The following is a 19,422-nucleotide window of genomic DNA, read 5'->3' on the forward strand; positions in this document are numbered from 1 at the left end:
CTCTATGGCGTAGCGCCACATTAGTAGAATCACCGAGGGTGGAAAAACAAACGGTTTTAAAAACCGACGGAGTAAAAAAAATGGTTTGTAATTCAGTGATAAAAAAATTGAACGACCGCGATAGTTGTAGAGGTAAATTGGACTTTTGTTGTTTTTTGTTTTCTAATTAGTGGGCTCGTCCATCACGCAAACCTCCAACAGGCACGAACTAACGATCCAGCCCAAAGCTGATCCATCGGTCCAGCCCAGCACACTTGACATCCTCCACAACGACCACCCCAATCCACTCTCTCCTCCTCACACGGGCGTGACCCAAAACCCCTTTCATCCCCTCCTCAGGTCTCGACCGCCATGGCCGCCGGGCGGGCCTTCCTCGGCGCGCCGTGCTCCTCCCTCGCCGCCGGCGCCCACCGCCTTGCCTTCGCTTCCCCTTTGCCCCGGACCCTCACCCCCGCGCTCAGCTGCGGCGTTCGCGGTCGCTGCATCGCCTCCGCCTCCTCGTCCCCCGACGCGGCCTCCTCGCCGGAGCCCTACGTGCTCACCACGCCGCTTTACTACGTCAACGCTCCGCCGCATATGGGAAGCGCCTACACCACCATCGCGGCGGACGCCATCGCCCGCTTCCAGGCAAGCCTCCACCCACGATTGCAACGGCTGCAATTTCTAACAGTTAGTTGTCGGACTATGGAACCTGCAAGAGCAAATTGGCACATGCGTGGGTTGCATGAGATCCACTGCAGCACTAATCTTACTAACATGGGGTCAAACATTTTGTCAAGTGGCTGTTGGGCACTTGTACTGCTGTGAGAAAAGTGTGATGCGGTGTACCGTTGGATGATTAGGTGGTGATGCGCCACTCCGTTGCACATGCATTGCACGAGAAAAGGGGTTGCATATTTTCCATAACCTGAAATAGTTCATAACTTTATACTACACCACTTTCTCGTCGTGCCCTTGGTGAAGTTGCTAATTGCCTGGTGTGTGTGAATTTTACATGTATCCTTTCCTTTTTCAATTGAATGATTGGTTGTCTAAGTTGACTATATGAACTATTCGTAGTAGCATCCTTGACTTCAGTTGCTTACTCTTATTATCCAGCAGTCTGTTGATGATTCTTTGTGGTTGCAGAGGTTGCAAGAGAAGAATGTTATATTTATTACTGGAACAGATGAACATGGTGAGAAAATAGCTGCTTCCGCGGAGGCCAGTGGTAGAAACCCAAAGGAGCACTGTGATGCAATTTCAAGTTCATATAAGACGCTCTGGGCTGATGTACGTCTACAACACCAAGTTTCAGTTTACAATACTTTCCACTACATAGTAAATCATGAGCTCAGTTTTTCCCTCCAAATTTATTTCACATTTCTTGCAGTTAGACATAGAATACAACAAGTTTATTCGCACAACCGATCGTAAGCACGAGGCTGTTGTGAACGAATTCTATTCCAGAGTATTAGACAGTGGTGACATATATAGAGCTGATTATGAAGGACTTTACTGTGTGAGCTGTGAGGAGTACAAGGTAAGTTTCTGTCTCAACTTCCTTCCATCGTATCGAGCTGTTTCCTATCCATTATGGTAAAAAAAGGGCGTACCCAGTGCAGAGAGCTCCCGCTCTGTGCGGGGTCTGGGGAAGGGTGTTAGTGGCAAGCCTTACCCTCGCCTGTGCAATGCGAGGAGACCGCGACTCGAACCTGGGACCTTCCGGTCACAGGCGGTAAGACTCTACCGCTTGCACCAGGCCCGCCCTTCTCCAATCCATTATGGTAGTACAATTAAATATTTTAATCAGTACACATGTTTGATTTGATGCTGTCATATTATTAACAGAATTGTCTACTAAGTGGTTTTCTGAGCCACATTGCTTTTCTGGATTTACATGGATAAAGATCTTGGCTATCCGTCCATTTTTTAGGGGAGGGGACTGGTGCCAACGTTGGTTGCAGTGCCTAACATCTCTTAAGTATGAGTTTGGATTTATGGTGTGGTTTAGTCTTTTGGCCCTTCAAAAAATTTTATGCACAATCAATAGTGTGGAACTGCAAAACTTGCTATTTTAACGTAGCAGAGATTTGTATTATACTATTGTGTGTGCTCTATTTTAGTTTTCTACTTCTTCTGATATGTTATATTAGTCCATTAGGACATCGACATGGTCTCCAATATAACACTTCGACTAACAATATGTATAAGAAAAATGTTATTATAAATAGAAAATAATTATATAATGAAAAAGTATTTTTCATGATCAATCTGTTTACTTCAATCTTGTGTTGTCAATAAATACTCCTTTTTTAAAATTGTTGGCTAAAGTAAGAAAATGTTTGAAGTCCTTTTTTAACGCTATGCAGTTTTCTTGTGCCATGTGCACCTATATAGATCAACCCTCTTTTTAATACTACTATTAATACTGATGCTTTAGTTTTGACTGAACACAGGATGAAAAAGAGCTATTGGAAAACAATTGTTGCCCTGTGCATCTGAAGCCTTGTGTAGAAAGAAAAGAAGATAACTATTTCTTTGCCTTGTCAAAGTACCAGCATAAGTTGGAAGAGCTACTGACAAGAAATCCTGATTTTGTAAGGCCATCATATCGCTTGAACGAGGTGAGGTTTTAGTCCTATTTTGTATATGCTATTGTTCAATGTTTTTGTTATTGTTGAGTTAGTGTACATCATCGCAAATTATGGTGGAAAATGTAAAACTGTTTTTGTAAAAATGGATACCAGGTGATTCAAGCATAGGCTAGAGACAAGTCCCAAAAACAATGCTGACATATGTCTTCATGAAGCTTTGACACAATTTTCTTGATCATGTCTGTGTTGTCAAGTATGTACTAACCAAACAATGCAATTTCATTTGATCATTGCTTTTCTGAAGTGCTTTGGCATATTCAACAAAAATCCGCGCGATACATTTTCTTGTGCATATCATGTCTAGTAGTGACTCAGGAATGACATCCTGACAAGGTTAAAGATAGAGACCATGATGACAATACTTACCAATTCTGGAAAAAGAGAACTGCCAGTATTGCTCTATATAGGGGATAGGGGAAAACAAACTCAGTAGTTAATAGATAGTGAAGAGGCTATGACAAACAAACTGTTCCTTTTTATTCTTAGTTTGTGCAGTTGGACCAGTACATTATTGATTGTGAATATAAACCAAGCTAAGTTTTTTGGTGCCTGAAATTTTTTCTTTGCTGTTTCAAGGTAAGCTTGCCTTGACTCCTCAAATCACATATGCTCACAGGTGCACGAGCATGTTGAGAGCAAGGTCTGACGATAGTCGTAATGTTTTCATAATTTCATGTAGTGAATTCTATAGTTGTTTGAACAAAGGGCTGGCTTCTTACTAAGTTTGCAGTGTAGGTATCACCATTGTATTTCTATTGGATTCAATTTTCAATAGGGGATATTATTTTCGTTTATTGAATAAAATATTCATATTTTAGCTTCCAGTGGCAACATAACCTGGGTTGCTTCATTTCTTCAATCTTTCAGTTTCTATGCTTATTTTCATGGTTTTACAATGTACCTATTCCTTAGTCTCACGAAGACACAGCTTGTAGGTCCAAGGCTGGATTAAAAGCGGATTAAGAGACTTTTCTATTTCCCGTGCATCTGTAGAATGGGGCATTCCAGTGCCAAACGATACCAAGCAGACAATATACGTGTGGTTTGATGCTCTTTTAGGGTATGTTTCTCGCTTTCGCACATGCTCATTTGCATGTGGTTAAGAATGGAGACTTGCTATTTTATCTTTTTATAACCATTCTGCTATATATGTATTTTTGTGCCATTGATTTATGTTGCTTAGTACTACCTTGCAAGTAACAACTTCTTTTATTTACTGTCCTTCGCAATTTATTAGAGCAACTTAAGCTTTTTCTCTTTCCAAACTGTAACTTACAATACACAAGCTTCTCTTGTTAAGCTTGTCTGGTGAAAACGATGACCATGTTCATGTCTTTTGGATGCTTTGAATTATGTGCATTTGTTATTTCTACTTGTTGTGTCTTCCATGTAACATTACTGGAATCTGAATTCTTGGAGTTCGTCGGAGAGTATCACTGAAGGCTCTTCTTAATGATCTCCTGTTTATATCCTCTTTAACTAGCAGATATTTTTTTAGTACACTGCATTGTTCATGCATGCTGTGTTTTGTTTCATTTTCCTGAAGGCAATATATGTTTCTATTTTGTAATTTCATATACTTATTGTATTTTACAGTAAAAACATCTAATCCGTTTTTATATTGGGTAATGGACACTTTATTACTTAAGCTTAATGTAAGCCCACGCATGCAGTAAAAGAACAGGGAGCTCTTGGTCTTTATTCTACTCTGCTAAGGGCCTGTTCGGCTGGTATTAAAGCCGGTTGATAAGCCGGCCGAAGCTGTTTTGTTGTGAGAGAAAAATACTGTAGATTATAGCTGATAAGCCGGCTGAATGAAGATGAAATTGTATCTCCTTTTTCTTGTTCCCAGCAACTAAGTACATAATCTTATGTGGTTCAGCCTACTTGCCCTATGTCTCTGTAGGTATATTTCAGCATTATTAGATGATGGTGAGCAGGCAAGTTTGCAGCAAGCTGTTGATCATGGTTGGCCAGCCTCCCTGCACTTGATTGGAAAGGTTTTTTTTTTTTAAATCAAAATGCACCTTAAGGAGTAGTCTTTTGCTTGGATTTCAACACCCGTTAATACAAACATCAACTCTCTGGATACACACTATTTTATTAGTGCCCCACCCTTCCTCCCCAACAATTGTGAAATGCAAAATAGCCAATGCTAACATATCAATGTTGATTTGGCAATGAAGAATATTATATGGATTTCTGATTTTATATGTGCTGACTTTTTGTGCGTGTGTCTCAGGACATATTACGGTTTCATGCAGTTTATTGGCCAGCCATGTTAATGTCAGCAGGTTTAAGTGTTCCTGATACAGTTTTTGGTCATGGATTCTTGACAAAGGTGATCTTACTTATTTACAGTTGTACTTGTTTCCACTTATAGAGCCCTGATGACAGTATAGCACTCTACCATAAGTAAAAAAAAAAAAGTATCTAGATTCCCAGTCACCTTTTATGTTTTATCTCAGCAAGTCACTTTTATTTCATGCACCAATGGCTTCTATTTTGAAAATTCTAGGATGGCATGAAGATGGGAAAGTCATTAGGCAACACACTTGAACCAAAAGATCTGGTAGAAAGATTTGGTGCTGATGCTGTTAGGTACTTCTTCTTGCGGGAAGTAGAATTCGGCAATGATGGGGACTATTCAGAAGAACGCTTTATCAATATAGTCAATGCTCATCTTGCTAATACAATTGGTATTTCTACTGAAATTACCTTTGTTTCTGAAACATGTATATACTTTTCATGTGTGCTGAAATTGTTATGTCATTTGCCTTCTTTCTTCACTTGGTGCTCCTTGTTTGTGTTACCTATGCATCTTTACGTGTTAATAATGATCTCACTCACTCACTTGAACAGGAAACCTCCTTAATCGTACACTTGGGCTACTAAAAAAGAATTGTAAATCCAAACTAGCTTTTGATTCAATTGCTGCTGCAGATGGAAGTTTGTTCAGAGATAACATAGAAAACCTGGTAAGTAGGTTTTCATGGTACCTTTTAAACTGAGGAGTGGAGGATAAAGGATTTAATTATAAACCACGAGTTTGTGATTGAACCGGTAGTCTAGTATGTATATAACCAACTGTATAAAGATTTAAAGACTTAGAAAATATAAGGTCTACAACAGTGAATTTGTTTTTTACTCTGTCAACAAGTGTTGCCGATGATGTGGTGGGTCCATCTGTAGTTTGAACTCATGAAACAATGATGGTCTGCCTAAGAAGTACCACACATTCACATGCCCTGTTGTCTCTGTTCGAATCACCGTGAAATTGTTTTTACAGGTGGACAATGCAAAACACCAGTATGAAAATCTTTTGCTGTCATCAGCATGTGAAACTGTTCTAGAGATTGGTAACCTTGGAAACTTGTACATCGATGAGCAAGCACCATGGTCCTGTTTCAAGCAAGGGGGTGAGAGTGCTGAAAAGGCTGCAAAGGTAAACATGTAAAAACTATTTTTTACTCTCACCTTTTCACCTATGTTTCAGCTGAATTTGCCAAATCTTAAATGCTGAAAATTCGAATTTGAAAAGTCAAAACATCTAGTCAGTTTGTAGCTTATGAAAGTGGCCTCCCTTGGAGCTTCAAAATACTATTGTTGCTATACATCTGACTGTTCTGACAACATCCTAGCTCTGATTTCACCATTACTGGTATACTCTCTGTGATATCGAACATCAGCAATGAATCTTATATGTGCTGACAATATATATCTTAAGGCCTTTTTAAATGGTCAATGATTTATCTAATGTTATCTGATGTATATGATGCATGAAGCTACTTATTAACTCTCTACAAAACTTGTTCCATTGTTGTGAAATATTTTGATGGAACCATAAATGATTGTTATTTCAGATGTTGTTTGGCAAGCTATGATACACATTCTAGAGGAATTGCACTCCGTGTCTGTACTTTTGTGATATGACTACATGGCTTAATCTGTCTCAACTTATCTACAGGATCTTGTACTTATTTTAGAGACAATGAGGATAATTGCAATCGCACTATCTCCTATCACTCCAAGCCTTTCTCTGAGGATTTACACACAGCTTGGTTTCACAGAAGACCAGTTTAGGGTGTTGAGATGGGTATGTTCTTATATCACAGACGTGCTGTACGATTCCAGTCTTATTTATACATGTTCATCCTCAACAATACAATCAGGCATCATCAGGAAAATGCAGTCTTCAATCTTTTATGAAGCTGCCTCAATATTTTCCAGAGCATGTAATCATTTTCAGCTATTTCATTAGGAGGATACGAAATGGGGAGGCCTTAAAGCAGGCCAGGTAATGTCGGAGCCAAAGCCAGTGTTTGCAAGGATAGAAACCGAGACGGAAGAGGATGCCCAAGCAAGTTCAAAAGCAGCAAAAGGTGGGAAGAAGAAAGCACGCAGCAAAGGACTTGTAGAGGCATAGTTTCTGGTGGAACCATGTATCATCATCGTTAAAAGGAGAATAATAGTGTAACATTTTTTTTTTTTTGGAAAGGTTTAGCCTATCTGTTCCTGAATTTTGTTCTTTGCGAACGTATCACACATTGTATCGTGAAAAAAAAGAAAGAAAGAAAGAAAGGGGGAAAAAAAGAAAAAAAAAGGTGATCCTGATGCTCTGTCAGAAAGAAAGCTTGGATATTTGCTTGTAGAGCTGGCGGCGGATTTGGATCATCCAAAATCTAATTGGATACTATTTGTTGTTTTGGCTATGCTTTGGATAAGGTCCATTTGGATTTGGATATCATCCCCATGTATGATTCAGTAATGTTCAAATTTCATTGGAGAGCAAGTTAAAAAATCCAATGTCCATTAGATATCTTTGGACTTGAGAGAGTAGTTTATAATGTCTAGCATGCATTTCTAACTAATGTCTAGCTGACTAGCTTAGATTTCTAACTAACGCGGGGTTGACATGTTGACTTTGATGCACTAATATACACAGTAGCTGGTTGTTATATTGAGTTGTTTTAAATAAATTTTAATTGATTTTGCTAAATTTTTAAGATGTGAACTTACGATTTTAAAATTTATGGTCTCGCAGTCGCTGGAGAGTTTGCGCTGGGATTGGGATCGCATCGTAGGCTACCAGCTCGACGATGACCAGTGCGAACTGTCCACACAGAACGGTATGGGATTTGCTCTGATCTGTTGTCCCGTCCGATCCCACGGGAGCCGATTACAGTGTGCCTAGAAGGCTATAATGGAGGCGGAAGCGGTCCCCGATCCCGTTCCGGTGGCACATGCCGTTGCGGCCTGCCGGCCTCACAGATCACCGCCGATTGCCACGCACAGCCACCGATGGCCACTGCTCGCACAGCCGCACAGGCAGAGCCGTAGTATCAGCTTCGCATTCCTTTCTTTATTTCCTTTTGACCACTCCAATTTACTGCAAGCGACGACAGTCTGACGCTCCACGCGGCCCTCCTGCTTTTGAGGCAACCAAAAGGCTCAGCATGCACCATGCAACGCTCTCCCCAGCTTTTGGACACGCTCGTCCTGTCACCCAGGTCCAGCGTTTACTTTATTACTCCAGCGTCCACAGATGAATGCAATTACGAGATTTATGTCGATCAAAGTATTTAAATTTTGATCAATTTTATAACAAATAGTATTAATATTTATGTCTCTAAATAAATTTATTATAAAATATATTCTATAACTAATCTAACGATACTAATTTTGCATCATGAATGTTAGTATTTTTTTTATATAATTTTGATAAAATTTCAAACTAAATGATTTTTCGAAAAAACAAGAATTGCATTCTACTATGGACGAAGAGAGTAGTCTCTACCAACGATAAGTTCCGTGCCGTTTTTATTTTACCTCGGCTTCGCCGGCAGCTCCGGCACGGCCGCATGGGAGCCGGAGGAACAATGTTGCTCCTCTTTAGGGGTGTTTGTGACTGCACCGCTCTAGTTTTTGCAATTCTGTTCCACCAACTTTATTATAGAGCAGTCTGCTGTGAAGTTTGTAGAACATGTGATACTGTTTGACAAATAGTCTAGCTCCAACTTTAGAAATATGTTGCCTTCATATAAACAGTATATTATGTCCCTGATTGACCGTTTGTTGTCCGAGTGTCTCAGACGTCGTTCCTCACGGCACCAAAACAAGCATCTGGACGCCTAAGACACCAAAACAAGCATCTGGATGCCAAGACGCCAGACACGTTACGGCCTAGCAGGGATGGCCACCATGCGGCCGCCGGGCCAAGCTAAATAAAAACTAGCCTTTCATTTCTCACTTTAATTTGACGAACTTCACATATCTCTCCAATCCTGTTAGCTAGCTAGGCAACAGACTCGAACGGCGCCCAGTAGCGGAACGGAGATGCAGGGAGCGACGCCGGGGCCATGCATCGCGGCTTGTCGAACCGCACGTACGAGGACGGGGAGTCGAACAAAACGAATCGGTTTAAGTGGCAACGTGGGTAATTATCACTCAACTTCACGTGGACTAGAAAACTCTAAAAACTATAGTACCCTTGAGGCAGAAAAAACATGAAGTTAGCCTTTAACTTCACATTTTCTTAGAGCGGAGTTTTTTTGAGCTGAAGATGTTTGACAACGTAGAGCTAGAGCGGATCTAAAAAAACAGGAGCGGAACAATACCAAATACCCCCTTAGTATGGCTTCGCATGCTTCAGCTTCTCTATCACTGTATCTATATAGTTGATTAAGCCATTTTCTCGCTTCTATAATGTCGGTGTTTCTATAATGTTGGCGTTTCGAGTAAACACCAATGAGTAAATTTTTAATATTACGTGTTTGGCTTGGATGATGTGTTTAGAGGACACGAGGTTTATACTGGTTCGGGCAGAATGTCCCTGCGTTCAGTTCGTTCTCGCTGCTCATGTTACTAGTACTGAAAGTTCATAGTAGGGGTTACAAACGGTCGAGAGAGGAATAGATTTCAAGTCTCTAGTGAAAGGAACGAATGGGTGCCGAGAGCTCGATAGCTGCTTGGCTGCGTGTTCGGGGTTTAATGGATCGATCGGATTCGAGTCCGATGGTTCGAGGCGATGTGTTGCGATTGTTGGTCCGGTGCCCCTTGTGGGACGCCCTACTTACCATTTTATAGGTTAAGGAAAAGCACGGGTTACAGTGGAGGAAGAGAAGAGAATGAGAGGAAGAAGTCCTTCAGGATCGTCGGGTCCTTCTTCTCCTTTATACGGGCCCCGCCGACTCTGTAGACGTCAACAGGGACAACTTCTTGTCGCGGCCCTATCCGTCACTAGCGTCATGTGCAGACGTCGTCTGCCGGTCATGGCGCTCTACTCTGTCCTAGCGGACGTCGTGGTGAACTGATGCGCCCGTCAGTATTCGTACAGGGTTAGGCAGAACAACACCGGTACGCCCGATACTGTTCCTGACATGAACTCTTAGGTATGACCCATCATGGGTCGCGGGCTACAACGAGGCATGCCAGTCTCTTTCCTGGCGTCAGAGCTTTGATCCAGGCCCATACGCTTGGACCTAGAGTGGTTGGCGGTGGTATGGGTCTCCGTCGGGCGAGATGGAGCCTCCAGCCTCGGGGTCGGGCAAAGCCCCCAAAGGCCGGCGAGGCGGAGCCCAACCCCAAGGGTCGGACGAGGCAGAGCCAGTCCTTAGAGGTCGGGGAGGCGGAACGCGCGGCCTTGGTGTCGGGGAGGCGGAGCCCGCCCTCTGGGGTTGTGCGAGACGGAGCCCGTCGGACGAGACGGAGCCAACCCTCAGGGGTCGAGCGAGGCGGAGCCCGCGGCCTCGGTTTCGGACGAGGCGGAGTTTGCGCACCTGGAGGTCAATTGGAGCTATAGTCACGCTCTTGACTGCTCGGACGAATCAATGTTGATGGTTATTAGCTCATCTTTAAATACCCTAGTATTGGTCCCCGACAGTAGCCCCTGAGCCTACGGAGGAGTAGAATACTCCTTTGGAGGCTTTTCCGAATGGGATGACTCTGAAGGCGTTGGCCTTCTTTTGTCGCCCACAGTGTGACCTAGGGATGGTGATTCCCTTTCCTCGAGCCCCCTCCCGTAGAGGGGCCTGGTCGAGGATCGGTTCGTCTTTGTGATTGCCTTCTTTCAAGCATTTTTTCAGATAAAATGGAGGGGCCAAGCCGCGTCATGATTTTCCTCTAAGGACGAATCATGGCATCCGAAGAGCTATTTAATGGGCTAGTCTGAGTGGGGTCCCCAGCATCCCGTTCACGAGGATTCGGCTTGGGTCAGTTTGGTGATTGGCTCTAGATTCTTAGCGGTCGATCCGTATAGTTCTCGGGTCCATTCGACCGGTCCCGAGGGCTATGCGCCTTTCTTCAAGGAAAATCATGGATCATAACCAACCGAGACTCGAACATGAGCTAGGATGCCCGCGGCGCTCGTGCGCCTAGGTTCTGGCCGCTAGCGGGCCCATCTCTTTCTACCTCTCACTTTAAAGGTGCCTGGAGCAGTTGTCGAATCCATCGATGGGCCGACCTACGGACTCCTCGGCCCACTCGGGCCGTAGAGACGCTTTTAATCCATATTCCTCTTACCCATGACGAGTCATGGCCTGTTCGGAGAGGTGAAACATCCGGCGAGTTTTCCAAGGGAACGGATAGAGATTGAGTGCGCACATCCCGCGGCGAGATGTTGTGGCAGATCATGGCAGGCACAGAGATCTAGGCGGACGGTTGGTTTCCTCGCACTCGTCGCCCCTATAAAACCAATGGGTTCGCCCCTTAGGTTCCATACCTTACATCCTTGCCTCCGCAGCCACGACCACCGCCACCAATTGCCTAGGGTTCCCTGTCTCTGCATCCTCACCACCGTCGAGCCCGCATCCAACCGTCCCCACCTCCAATGGATCTGTGGTGTCGTTCTGACATCATCTTCCAGCGCATGGAGGGCCTCGTCCGTCACGGTCTTCTCCGCGCATGGACCTCAGCCGAGGAGTGGCTGCTGCCTAGCGTGGAGGATCTACCATCGCCGCCTGATGGCTACATAGTGTCATTCGCCCACTTCCATGAGCGTGGGTTCATGACCCCTACCCACATATTTCTCTAGGGGCTGCTGCACTACTACAAGATCGAGTTGCAGCATCTCAACCCCAACAGGATCCAACACATGGCGGCGTTCATCGCCCTATACGAGGGATTCCTAGGGATCAGCCCCCACTTTGATCTATGGAGGTACTTCTTCACCATCACCCTCTAAAAGAAGAGGGAGAAGAGCGGCAGGCAGGAACTACACATGCCAATGGGGTGTGCCAGCATCCAACTCTGAAATAACCGGGTCGACGAGTACCCTCGATGCGGCTATCAACATCTAATAAGGGATGGCATTTGCAGTGGTTCTACCTCAAGAGCGACACCACCACCCCTCTATCGGAGTTCATCGGACGCCTGATCAAAGAAGCCTCGAAGTCGTGGAGGAAGTGGGGCGTTCCGAAGAAGGACAAGAAGAAGATCTGAGACCACATCGCTATGATCCACATCATGAAGGAGAGCGGCCTAAAGGGGTTGGGCGTCATCGGGGCCTAACACGCATGAAGGGTGGCACCATTGATGATGCGCGCGCTCTCGCTGTATGTGATGGCGCCCAAGGCGTCGTTCGGTGGAACGACGCTTGCTGAGGGAGCGCTCTCCCACTTCGAGGTCGTGCAATGCATTAAGGAGGCGATGGAGCCTTCATGGGATGACACGGGCGCCCCCCTCAATTTTGTCTACCCGGTGCCAGAACATCCTCCGATGCGGCCAGAACCAGGCCATTGCATCTTCGCAAGTTTCCCCTCCTCATACCTCCTCTTCAATTGATTTCCTGACCTCTTGATACTAACTTTAAGAGGGACAGGACCAGCCGAGGGACCTGATCTTCATGATCACCCGGTGCCATTGCTGAGGGATTCATCCATGAGGGCGGCGAATCACGTCGAGGGCGAGCAGCTAAGGAAGGCGAAGGAGGACAAGAGGAATAAGAAGCAGCGGAAGCTGTAGGCACGAGAGCGAGGGGAGGACACTGATAGTGATGATGATGATGATGATGGAGACGATGATGAGGTAGTCGATGACATTGAGTGGGATGACCTAGAGAACAAGGATGTGCTGATAGGTATCGGTTCATCCTTGTAGGAGTTGGGACCCTTCCCGTTCCATGGAGGGGAGGGCACGTCCGAGGAGTCGACAGAGACAGGCCATACCATCGGCCTGCCCTAGGAACCAACAAGGGCAGGTGGCTCTGCCGCCATGCCTAAGGTGCCAGTGGAGATGGGTGGCTTAGCTGTCGCGCCCCAAGATCCAAGGGGAGCAAGCCCTTCTGCCTAGGAGTAGGGAGCAGGCTCGAAACGACCTCACCTAGATGAGGCAAAGTAGAGATCGGGGGGTTCGCCCCCTAAACATGTCTGCCGCCCGATGGCGCTGAGATGAGTCATCAGCTCCTCTGTTTTTTCCTATTTTGGTCAAATTTCATCGTGACTTATGCTTTTCATCTCTTGCAGCATTGGGAGGCAGCGTAATCCTTTAGCGCTAGCGCCAAAGAAGAGCGTCGCTCTTCAAGCGAGGCAGCAGCCATTGGCTGGTGTCGCGCTCATTTTGGGCGATAGTGGCACCAATGTGACTGAGTCGCCGACCGGTCAGGCACCACCCATGTTGGCGCCTGTGCCCTCAGTAGGATGGGTGGACGCTGGGGCTCAAGGGACGCCTTCAGAGGTTGCGGAATAGCCGGTGATGGCAGCGATACCGCTGCCGACGACGGGGCGGACGAGGCTTTCGACCACGCTCGTGGCACCGGCCATGGTGGGTACGACGCAGCCGGTTAGGACCCCATCGATGTAGGTAGAGGTGGCGGCGACTATGATAGGCGGGTCATAGCCGGGCGCTATTATGGCAGTGCCTGAGGAACCAGCGCGACTCGCGCCATCGGTGGCCTAGGTGACGGCGTCTAGCATTGGCCGGATGGAGGGGGATGTGGCCAAGGGGTCCCTAGAGGTTGTGTTGCTAGGAGAGGAGTTAGTGTCCATACCATTGACCCCTTTCGTCATCGGAGGGAGTGTCTTGGTGGGGGCATCATGGTGAGAAGGGTCGGCGGTGATCGGAGCCGTTGGGGAGCCATCCCTGGCCCTAACGTCAGTGGGTAGCGACTCACCTGTGTGGGGCGAGACCCTACTTTGGTGGGCAAGTCCAGAGGATCCGACGTCGATGCTCTTTACTCTCGATGACGCCGTAGGGAGAATGGAGCGGGAGAGCCTCAACATGGGGATCGTGTTCGTGCTCGAAGCCCTAGACCACGCTCGAGGTGCCTTGCACGACGTTGTCATTCCCTTCGGCCAGGTATTTGCTTGACCCTGCTTCTCGCCCTTTTCTTTTTCTATATTTTTTTTGTATTCTGACCATCGTCTTCTTTTAGTCCCTTATCGCTCGCAACCGGGGGAAGTCTCAGTTCCTTCATGAGCAGAAGGAAACCTAGGATTGCCTCATCGAGGTGGTGTGGCTGTGTGGGGAGGTGATCGCTCAGCTTGTTGCCACCCAGTAGAGGGTGGCCGAGCTAACTCCCCTCACTGAGGAGGTGGATAATCTTCGGTTGTGGGTGGCCAAGGCCCGTTGGCATGCTGATGAGGCCGAAAGGGTGTTTGAGGCCTTGTCGGTGTGACCACGGAGGGGCAATGAGGAGGCCACCATGGTTAGGAAGGAGCAGAACAAGCTGCTCTAGAAGGACACCGAGACTCGCCAGTGGATCCTCAACCTTTTGGCTGAGATTGAAAAGGAAAGGAAGCTAAAGCTGGGGGTCGAGGAGAAGCTCGTGGCCCTAGAGAAGATGGTGAGTCTAGATGCCACGGCGATCACCCGGCTATGCAAGGAGCGGGATGAGCTTCTCCAAACCACAGAGAGGCTCTGCTCAAATCATGGCATGGCTCATGAGGAGCGCGACCAGGCCCTCTGAGAGCATGACCAGGCCTACCAAGAGCATGACGACATGTAGCAGAATGTTGGCTCCCTCTAGGCCAAGCTCTAAAACATGACAACCCAAAAGCTAGAGGCTGAGAGCGTCTCTGCTGGGCTGGCCATGGACCTTATCGAGGCGAGGAGGAATCTTTAGGCAGAGAGTGAGAGATCGGTATCCTGAGCGCCACCCTTAGAGTGGTCTACGATGACCTTGAGGTGGTGTGGTCAGAGGGGACTAGCTCACTCGTGGCCCATGCTGTTGAGATCACAGCTCGGGTGCGCTAGCTCGAGAGGAATGTGCTTCGCACTAGGGTCAACCAATCCTTTGCGATTGCTCATTCTCATTATGGGGACAACATTGACTGGAGATGATGTGCCATGGCTTTGCACTTGGCTATGAAGTCCACGAGTTAGAGGAGATGTAAGCGGCGGCGGCTCCCCTTTCGTAGGACCTAGCGGACAGGATCGAAAGCATAGTTCTCCCCTAGAGGGGTTAGTTAGTTCAATAGGTTGATCATTCTTGTAATCAGAGGATAGGTGCCGACCTTTGTGTAATGCTTAAACAAACTTGTCATTTTGTTTTGTTTGACCAAGTTTATTCTTTTATTTTGGTGCAAACAGATTTGTTTTTCCTCTCTTTTTATGTGTGAAAAGGGGTTCATGCGTTCCGACCCTTTTGTTTGTTAAGACCATAGAGTTTGATGTGTAGGAGGAAAACTCTGATCACGCTGGTAAGCAAGAGTGCCGTGGCCATTGGGCGTAGGTTTCTTGCAATTTGACCTGCCATGCTCAGTCGTTCGTTTCTACAAACCTTGCCACTACGTTTTTAACGTCAGGGAGGGGTCGGGCGCGGTGACTATTTCAGGAAGTGTGTATACATATACCCTTATCATCCTCCGAGTGAGACCTGACCCCTTGCTGTTGCTAGGGTTGGGTGTCACTGAAGATCGAGGAAAGGATAGCGAAACTAATAGGAGAAAAGCGTCTCTTGTTTTCATGCGTGCCCCCTCCCTAGGATCTGAGCCATCATTCTATGATCGTGTGTTCAGTCTCCTTGTGAGTCCAACTTTCCTCGAGCCCCACGTGTAGTAGAGGTCCGGTTGAGGGTCAGCTCATCTTTGTGATCATCACCCTGTCTGCGGTTTCCGCAACCAAAGGGGTTGAGCTAACGTCACTTGCCTCGATGGCTTTAGTGACGCACTCGGTGAGCTCGCTAACGAGCATGTTCGAGTGGAATCTGGGTCCATCGTATGTGATGGGGTTGGCATAGCCCTCATGTGACATTCCACTACTCCTTAACCTGCCTCCCGGTAGATGCCCGAGCTGTTCTAGAGGGCGACTCAGGTGGCCCGATGGCCTCCCCTCAATGGGGATTCTGTGGGCTTGGCTCAAGGTTAGGATCAAACAAGAAGGTTGAGATGACCCTATCCGCTTCTAAGCGGGTCGGGCAAAGGCCGCTGGGGCTCATCTACATTTTCTCCCCTGACTCTGTTCTACCGCTTTATGACGCGACACGAAGTGTTGTGATGCAGCGATTGCATATGTGATGCTTGGATGTATGTGATGAATGTATGAGTGAATGTATGAATAAATGGATGAATGAAAGTTCATGCATTAAAAAAGAAAAGTGGGGGTTGGTAAAGTTACCTCGATGGCTCAAGTGATGGGTTCGAGGAGCTCTTACCGAATATGTCCATGTGGGGTCTGGGTCCAACATTCATGATGGAGCTGGCGTAACCAACATGGGGCATCCCACCTCTCCGTATTCGTCTCTCGGCAGTCGCCTGAGCCATTTGACCGACCTGGGTGACCTGCCAAACTCTCCTCGATGGAGATTCTACCAGTGGCTCCCTCCAAATCCTTTTAGGGAAGGCGAAGGCTAAAGCTTGGGGTGCGAGGACAAAAACTTCGATCATGCTGGTGAGCAGAAATATCGTAGCATTGGGGCATAGGTTTCTAGTGGTCAAAACCCCAAAGCGATGGACGATGTCGAGGAAGAACAGCATGGCCTGATCGGACTTGATCACAGAGATCGGTCGGGCCTCTATCCACTTTGTAAACTTGTCTATGGTGACAAGCAAGTGGGTATAGCCCCCGGGCGCTCTTTTGAGAGGTCCGACCAGATCGAGCCCCCAGACCATAAACGGACACATGATGGTATTGTTTGGAGCACTTGGGCCGGTAGGTGGGTGTCGACATGGAATTTTTGTCCCGTGCCGAGGGCACATGAGCAAGTCGAAAGGGTTCGCTCGATGGAGTTAGAGATCCACCTAGCTTCAGCGCAGGGGAGGTCGATCATGCGCACTCCTCCTGAGACATGTCAGTCAATTTGACCCTGTAATTGATAAGGAGAGAACGTTTATTAGTAATTTAGGGTGGAACATGCCGGTGTTGCCAGACAGTCCCGAATATGCGGCTCTGAGAGCCGATATGAAAGAAGATCGACTAAATAGTCGATTCCAGCATATTCATAAGAATAAATCAGTTAAAGCTCATGAGGTTGTGTAAGAAGAATCGGTTATCGTTCAGGATGGATATCATTCTTTAGACAAATATTGGTCAATGGCAAAAAGATATCGATAATGATTAATTTATGCCAAGCCAATGACTGCAAGTAACCGAACCCCTTTTTATGAAAGAAATAGCTCATCATCATTCAACCATTTAATAAAGATAAATCTAATGAACGTATTAGATCTCATCTATCGCTATGACTAGTGGGGCATGAGGCAGAATCATGTAGACCGTAGAAACAACAATAAACTCGACGACCCTAACTTATTACTAATACCAGTGGGGCATGAGGCAGAATCATGCAGACTATAATACAATAATAAGATCATGGGACTAACACATCTTTCAACTTATCCCTACTTCAATGATCTTGTAATATGAACTATTCATGAAAGCGCTCGATGTCGGCTAAAACAGCCGACTAAGGCATAACGCATAGTTAAGGTCATGCCCTCTTAGGAACGGATCTACCAAATAACGATCCCCACTCCACAGTGCTAACAGTGGGGTGTGAGGTAGAATCACACAGGCCGTGATAACGGGCCATAGAACAGTTTTTGCTAGCCAATAAATCTACTCAAAATCAGACATGCCTTAATCGCACGCTATGCACGATCAAGATTGATATAAAATAGCCGATAAAACACAACTCATTATTTAAAGTGTAGGTTAGATCAAATTTAGATTAACAAACGATGGGTTAAAAAGGATATAAGGCCTCGGTCCCTTCGTGTGCCGGCCTTTGAACCCCGGTCAGTTGGACTCCCAATTTAGGGGCTCGGTAGGGGTCGGCCGTGTTTCATGTGTCACCCCATCCTCAATTTCCACAACCAGAGGGGCTGAGCTAAAGACACTTGCCTCGATGGCTCGAGTGTTGCGCTCGGTGAGCTCGCTAATGGGCATGTTCGAGCGGAATCTGGGTCCATCATTCGCTGACGGGGTCGGCATAGCCCTCATGTGGCATTCGACTGCTCCTTAACCCACATCCCAGTAGATGCCCATGTCACTCCGAAGAATGACTCAGGTGGCCCGCTGGCCTCCCCTCGATGGGGATTCTGTGGGCTTGGATTGAGGCTAGGATCGAACGAGAAAGGTCGAGATGTCCCTGTCCGCTTCTGAGCGGGGTCGAGCAAGGGCCGCTGGGGCTCATCTTGTTTCTTTCTCCCCTAGCTCCGTTTGACACGAGGTGACATCAAGCCCTTTGTGGGCCATCCTTTGAACCTTGGTCGGTCGCCGCTCATATCGAATGAGATGACAACCGCTTCGTGACACGACATGAAGCGTTGTGATGCAGCGATTGCATATGTGATGCTTGGATGTATGTGATGAATGTATGAGTGAATGTATAAATGAATGTATGAATAAATGGATGAATGAAAGTTCATGCATTGAAAAAGAAAAGTGGGGGTTGGTAAAGTTACCTTGATGGCTCAAGTGATGGGTTCGAGGAGCTCTTACCGAATATGTCCATGTGGGGTCCAGGTCCAACATTCATGATGGAGCTGGCATAACCAACATGGGGCATCCCACCTCTCCGTATTCATCTCTCAGCAGTGGCCTGAGCCATCTGACCGACCTAGGTGACCTACCAGACTCTCCTCGATGGAGATTCTACTAGTGGCTCCCTCCAAATCCTTTCAGGGAAGGCGGAGGCTAAAGCTCGGGGTGCGAGGACAAAAACTCTGATCACGCTGGTGAGCAAAAATATCGTAGCCACTGGGGCATAGGTTTCTAGTGGTCGAAACCCCAAAGCGATGGACGATGTAGAGGAAGAACAGCATGGCTAGCTCGGACTTGATCGCAGAGATTGGTCGGGCCTCTATCCACTTTGTAAACTTGTCTATGGTGACAAGCAAGTGGGTATAGCCCCCGGGCACTCTTTTGAGAGGTCCGGCCAGATCGAGCCCCCAGACCGTAAATGGACACATCATGGTATTGTTTGGAGCACTTGGGCCAGTAGGTGGGTGTCGACACAGAATTTTTGTCCCATGCTGAGGGCACACGAGCAAGCCAGAAGGGTTTGCTCGATGGAGTTAGAGATCCACCTAGCTTCAGTGCAGGGGAGGTCGATCATGCGCACTCCTCCTAAGATATGTCAGTCAATTTGACCCTGTAATTGACAAGGAGAGAACATTTATTAGTAATTTAGGGCAAAACATGCCGGTGTTGCCAGATAGTCCCAAATATGCGGCTTTGAGAGCCGATATGAAAGAAGATCGACTAAATAGTCGATTCCAGCATATTCATAAGAATAAATCAGTTAAAGCTCATGAGGTTGTGTAAGAAGAATCAATTATCGTTCAGGATGGATATCATTCTTTAGACAAATATTGGTCAATGGCAAAAAGATATCGATAATGATTAATTT

The 19,422-nt window shown here is 46.6% G+C and overlaps 1 protein-coding gene across 1 annotated transcript; it reads left to right on the forward strand.

Annotated features, from left to right (window-relative positions):
• The first annotated feature begins 292 nt into the window (after positions 1–292).
• LOC136504429 (methionine--tRNA ligase, chloroplastic/mitochondrial-like) lies at positions 293–7,429 on the forward strand. The gene is made up of 12 exons (XM_066499364.1): positions 293–627; positions 1,129–1,272; positions 1,373–1,522; positions 2,439–2,606; positions 3,572–3,696; positions 4,543–4,636; positions 4,879–4,977; positions 5,155–5,335; positions 5,499–5,614; positions 5,926–6,081; positions 6,604–6,732; positions 6,898–7,429. Exons 1-12 carry the CDS (start codon positions 352–354, stop codon positions 7,060–7,062), a joined length of 1,803 nt encoding a protein of 600 aa, XP_066355461.1. The 5' UTR covers positions 293–351; the 3' UTR covers positions 7,063–7,429.
• The last annotated feature ends 11,993 nt before the right edge of the window (positions 7,430–19,422 follow it).

This window comes from Miscanthus floridulus, chromosome 1, assembly GCF_019320115.1.
Source record: "Miscanthus floridulus cultivar M001 chromosome 1, ASM1932011v1, whole genome shotgun sequence".
NCBI lineage: Eukaryota > Viridiplantae > Streptophyta > Magnoliopsida > Poales > Poaceae > Miscanthus > Miscanthus floridulus.

Coding starts and splice junctions, on each gene's coding strand:
- LOC136504429 (XM_066499364.1), top strand. CDS start 352: ATGGCCGCCGGGCGGGCCTTCCTCGGCGCGCCGTGCTCCTCCCTCGCC. Junction 2,607..3,571: donor CATCATATCGCTTGAACGAG/GTGAGGTTTTAG, acceptor CACAGCTTGTAG/GTCCAAGGCTGGATTAAAAG. Junction 3,697..4,542: donor TGGTTTGATGCTCTTTTAGG/GTATGTTTCTCG, acceptor ATGTCTCTGTAG/GTATATTTCAGCATTATTAG.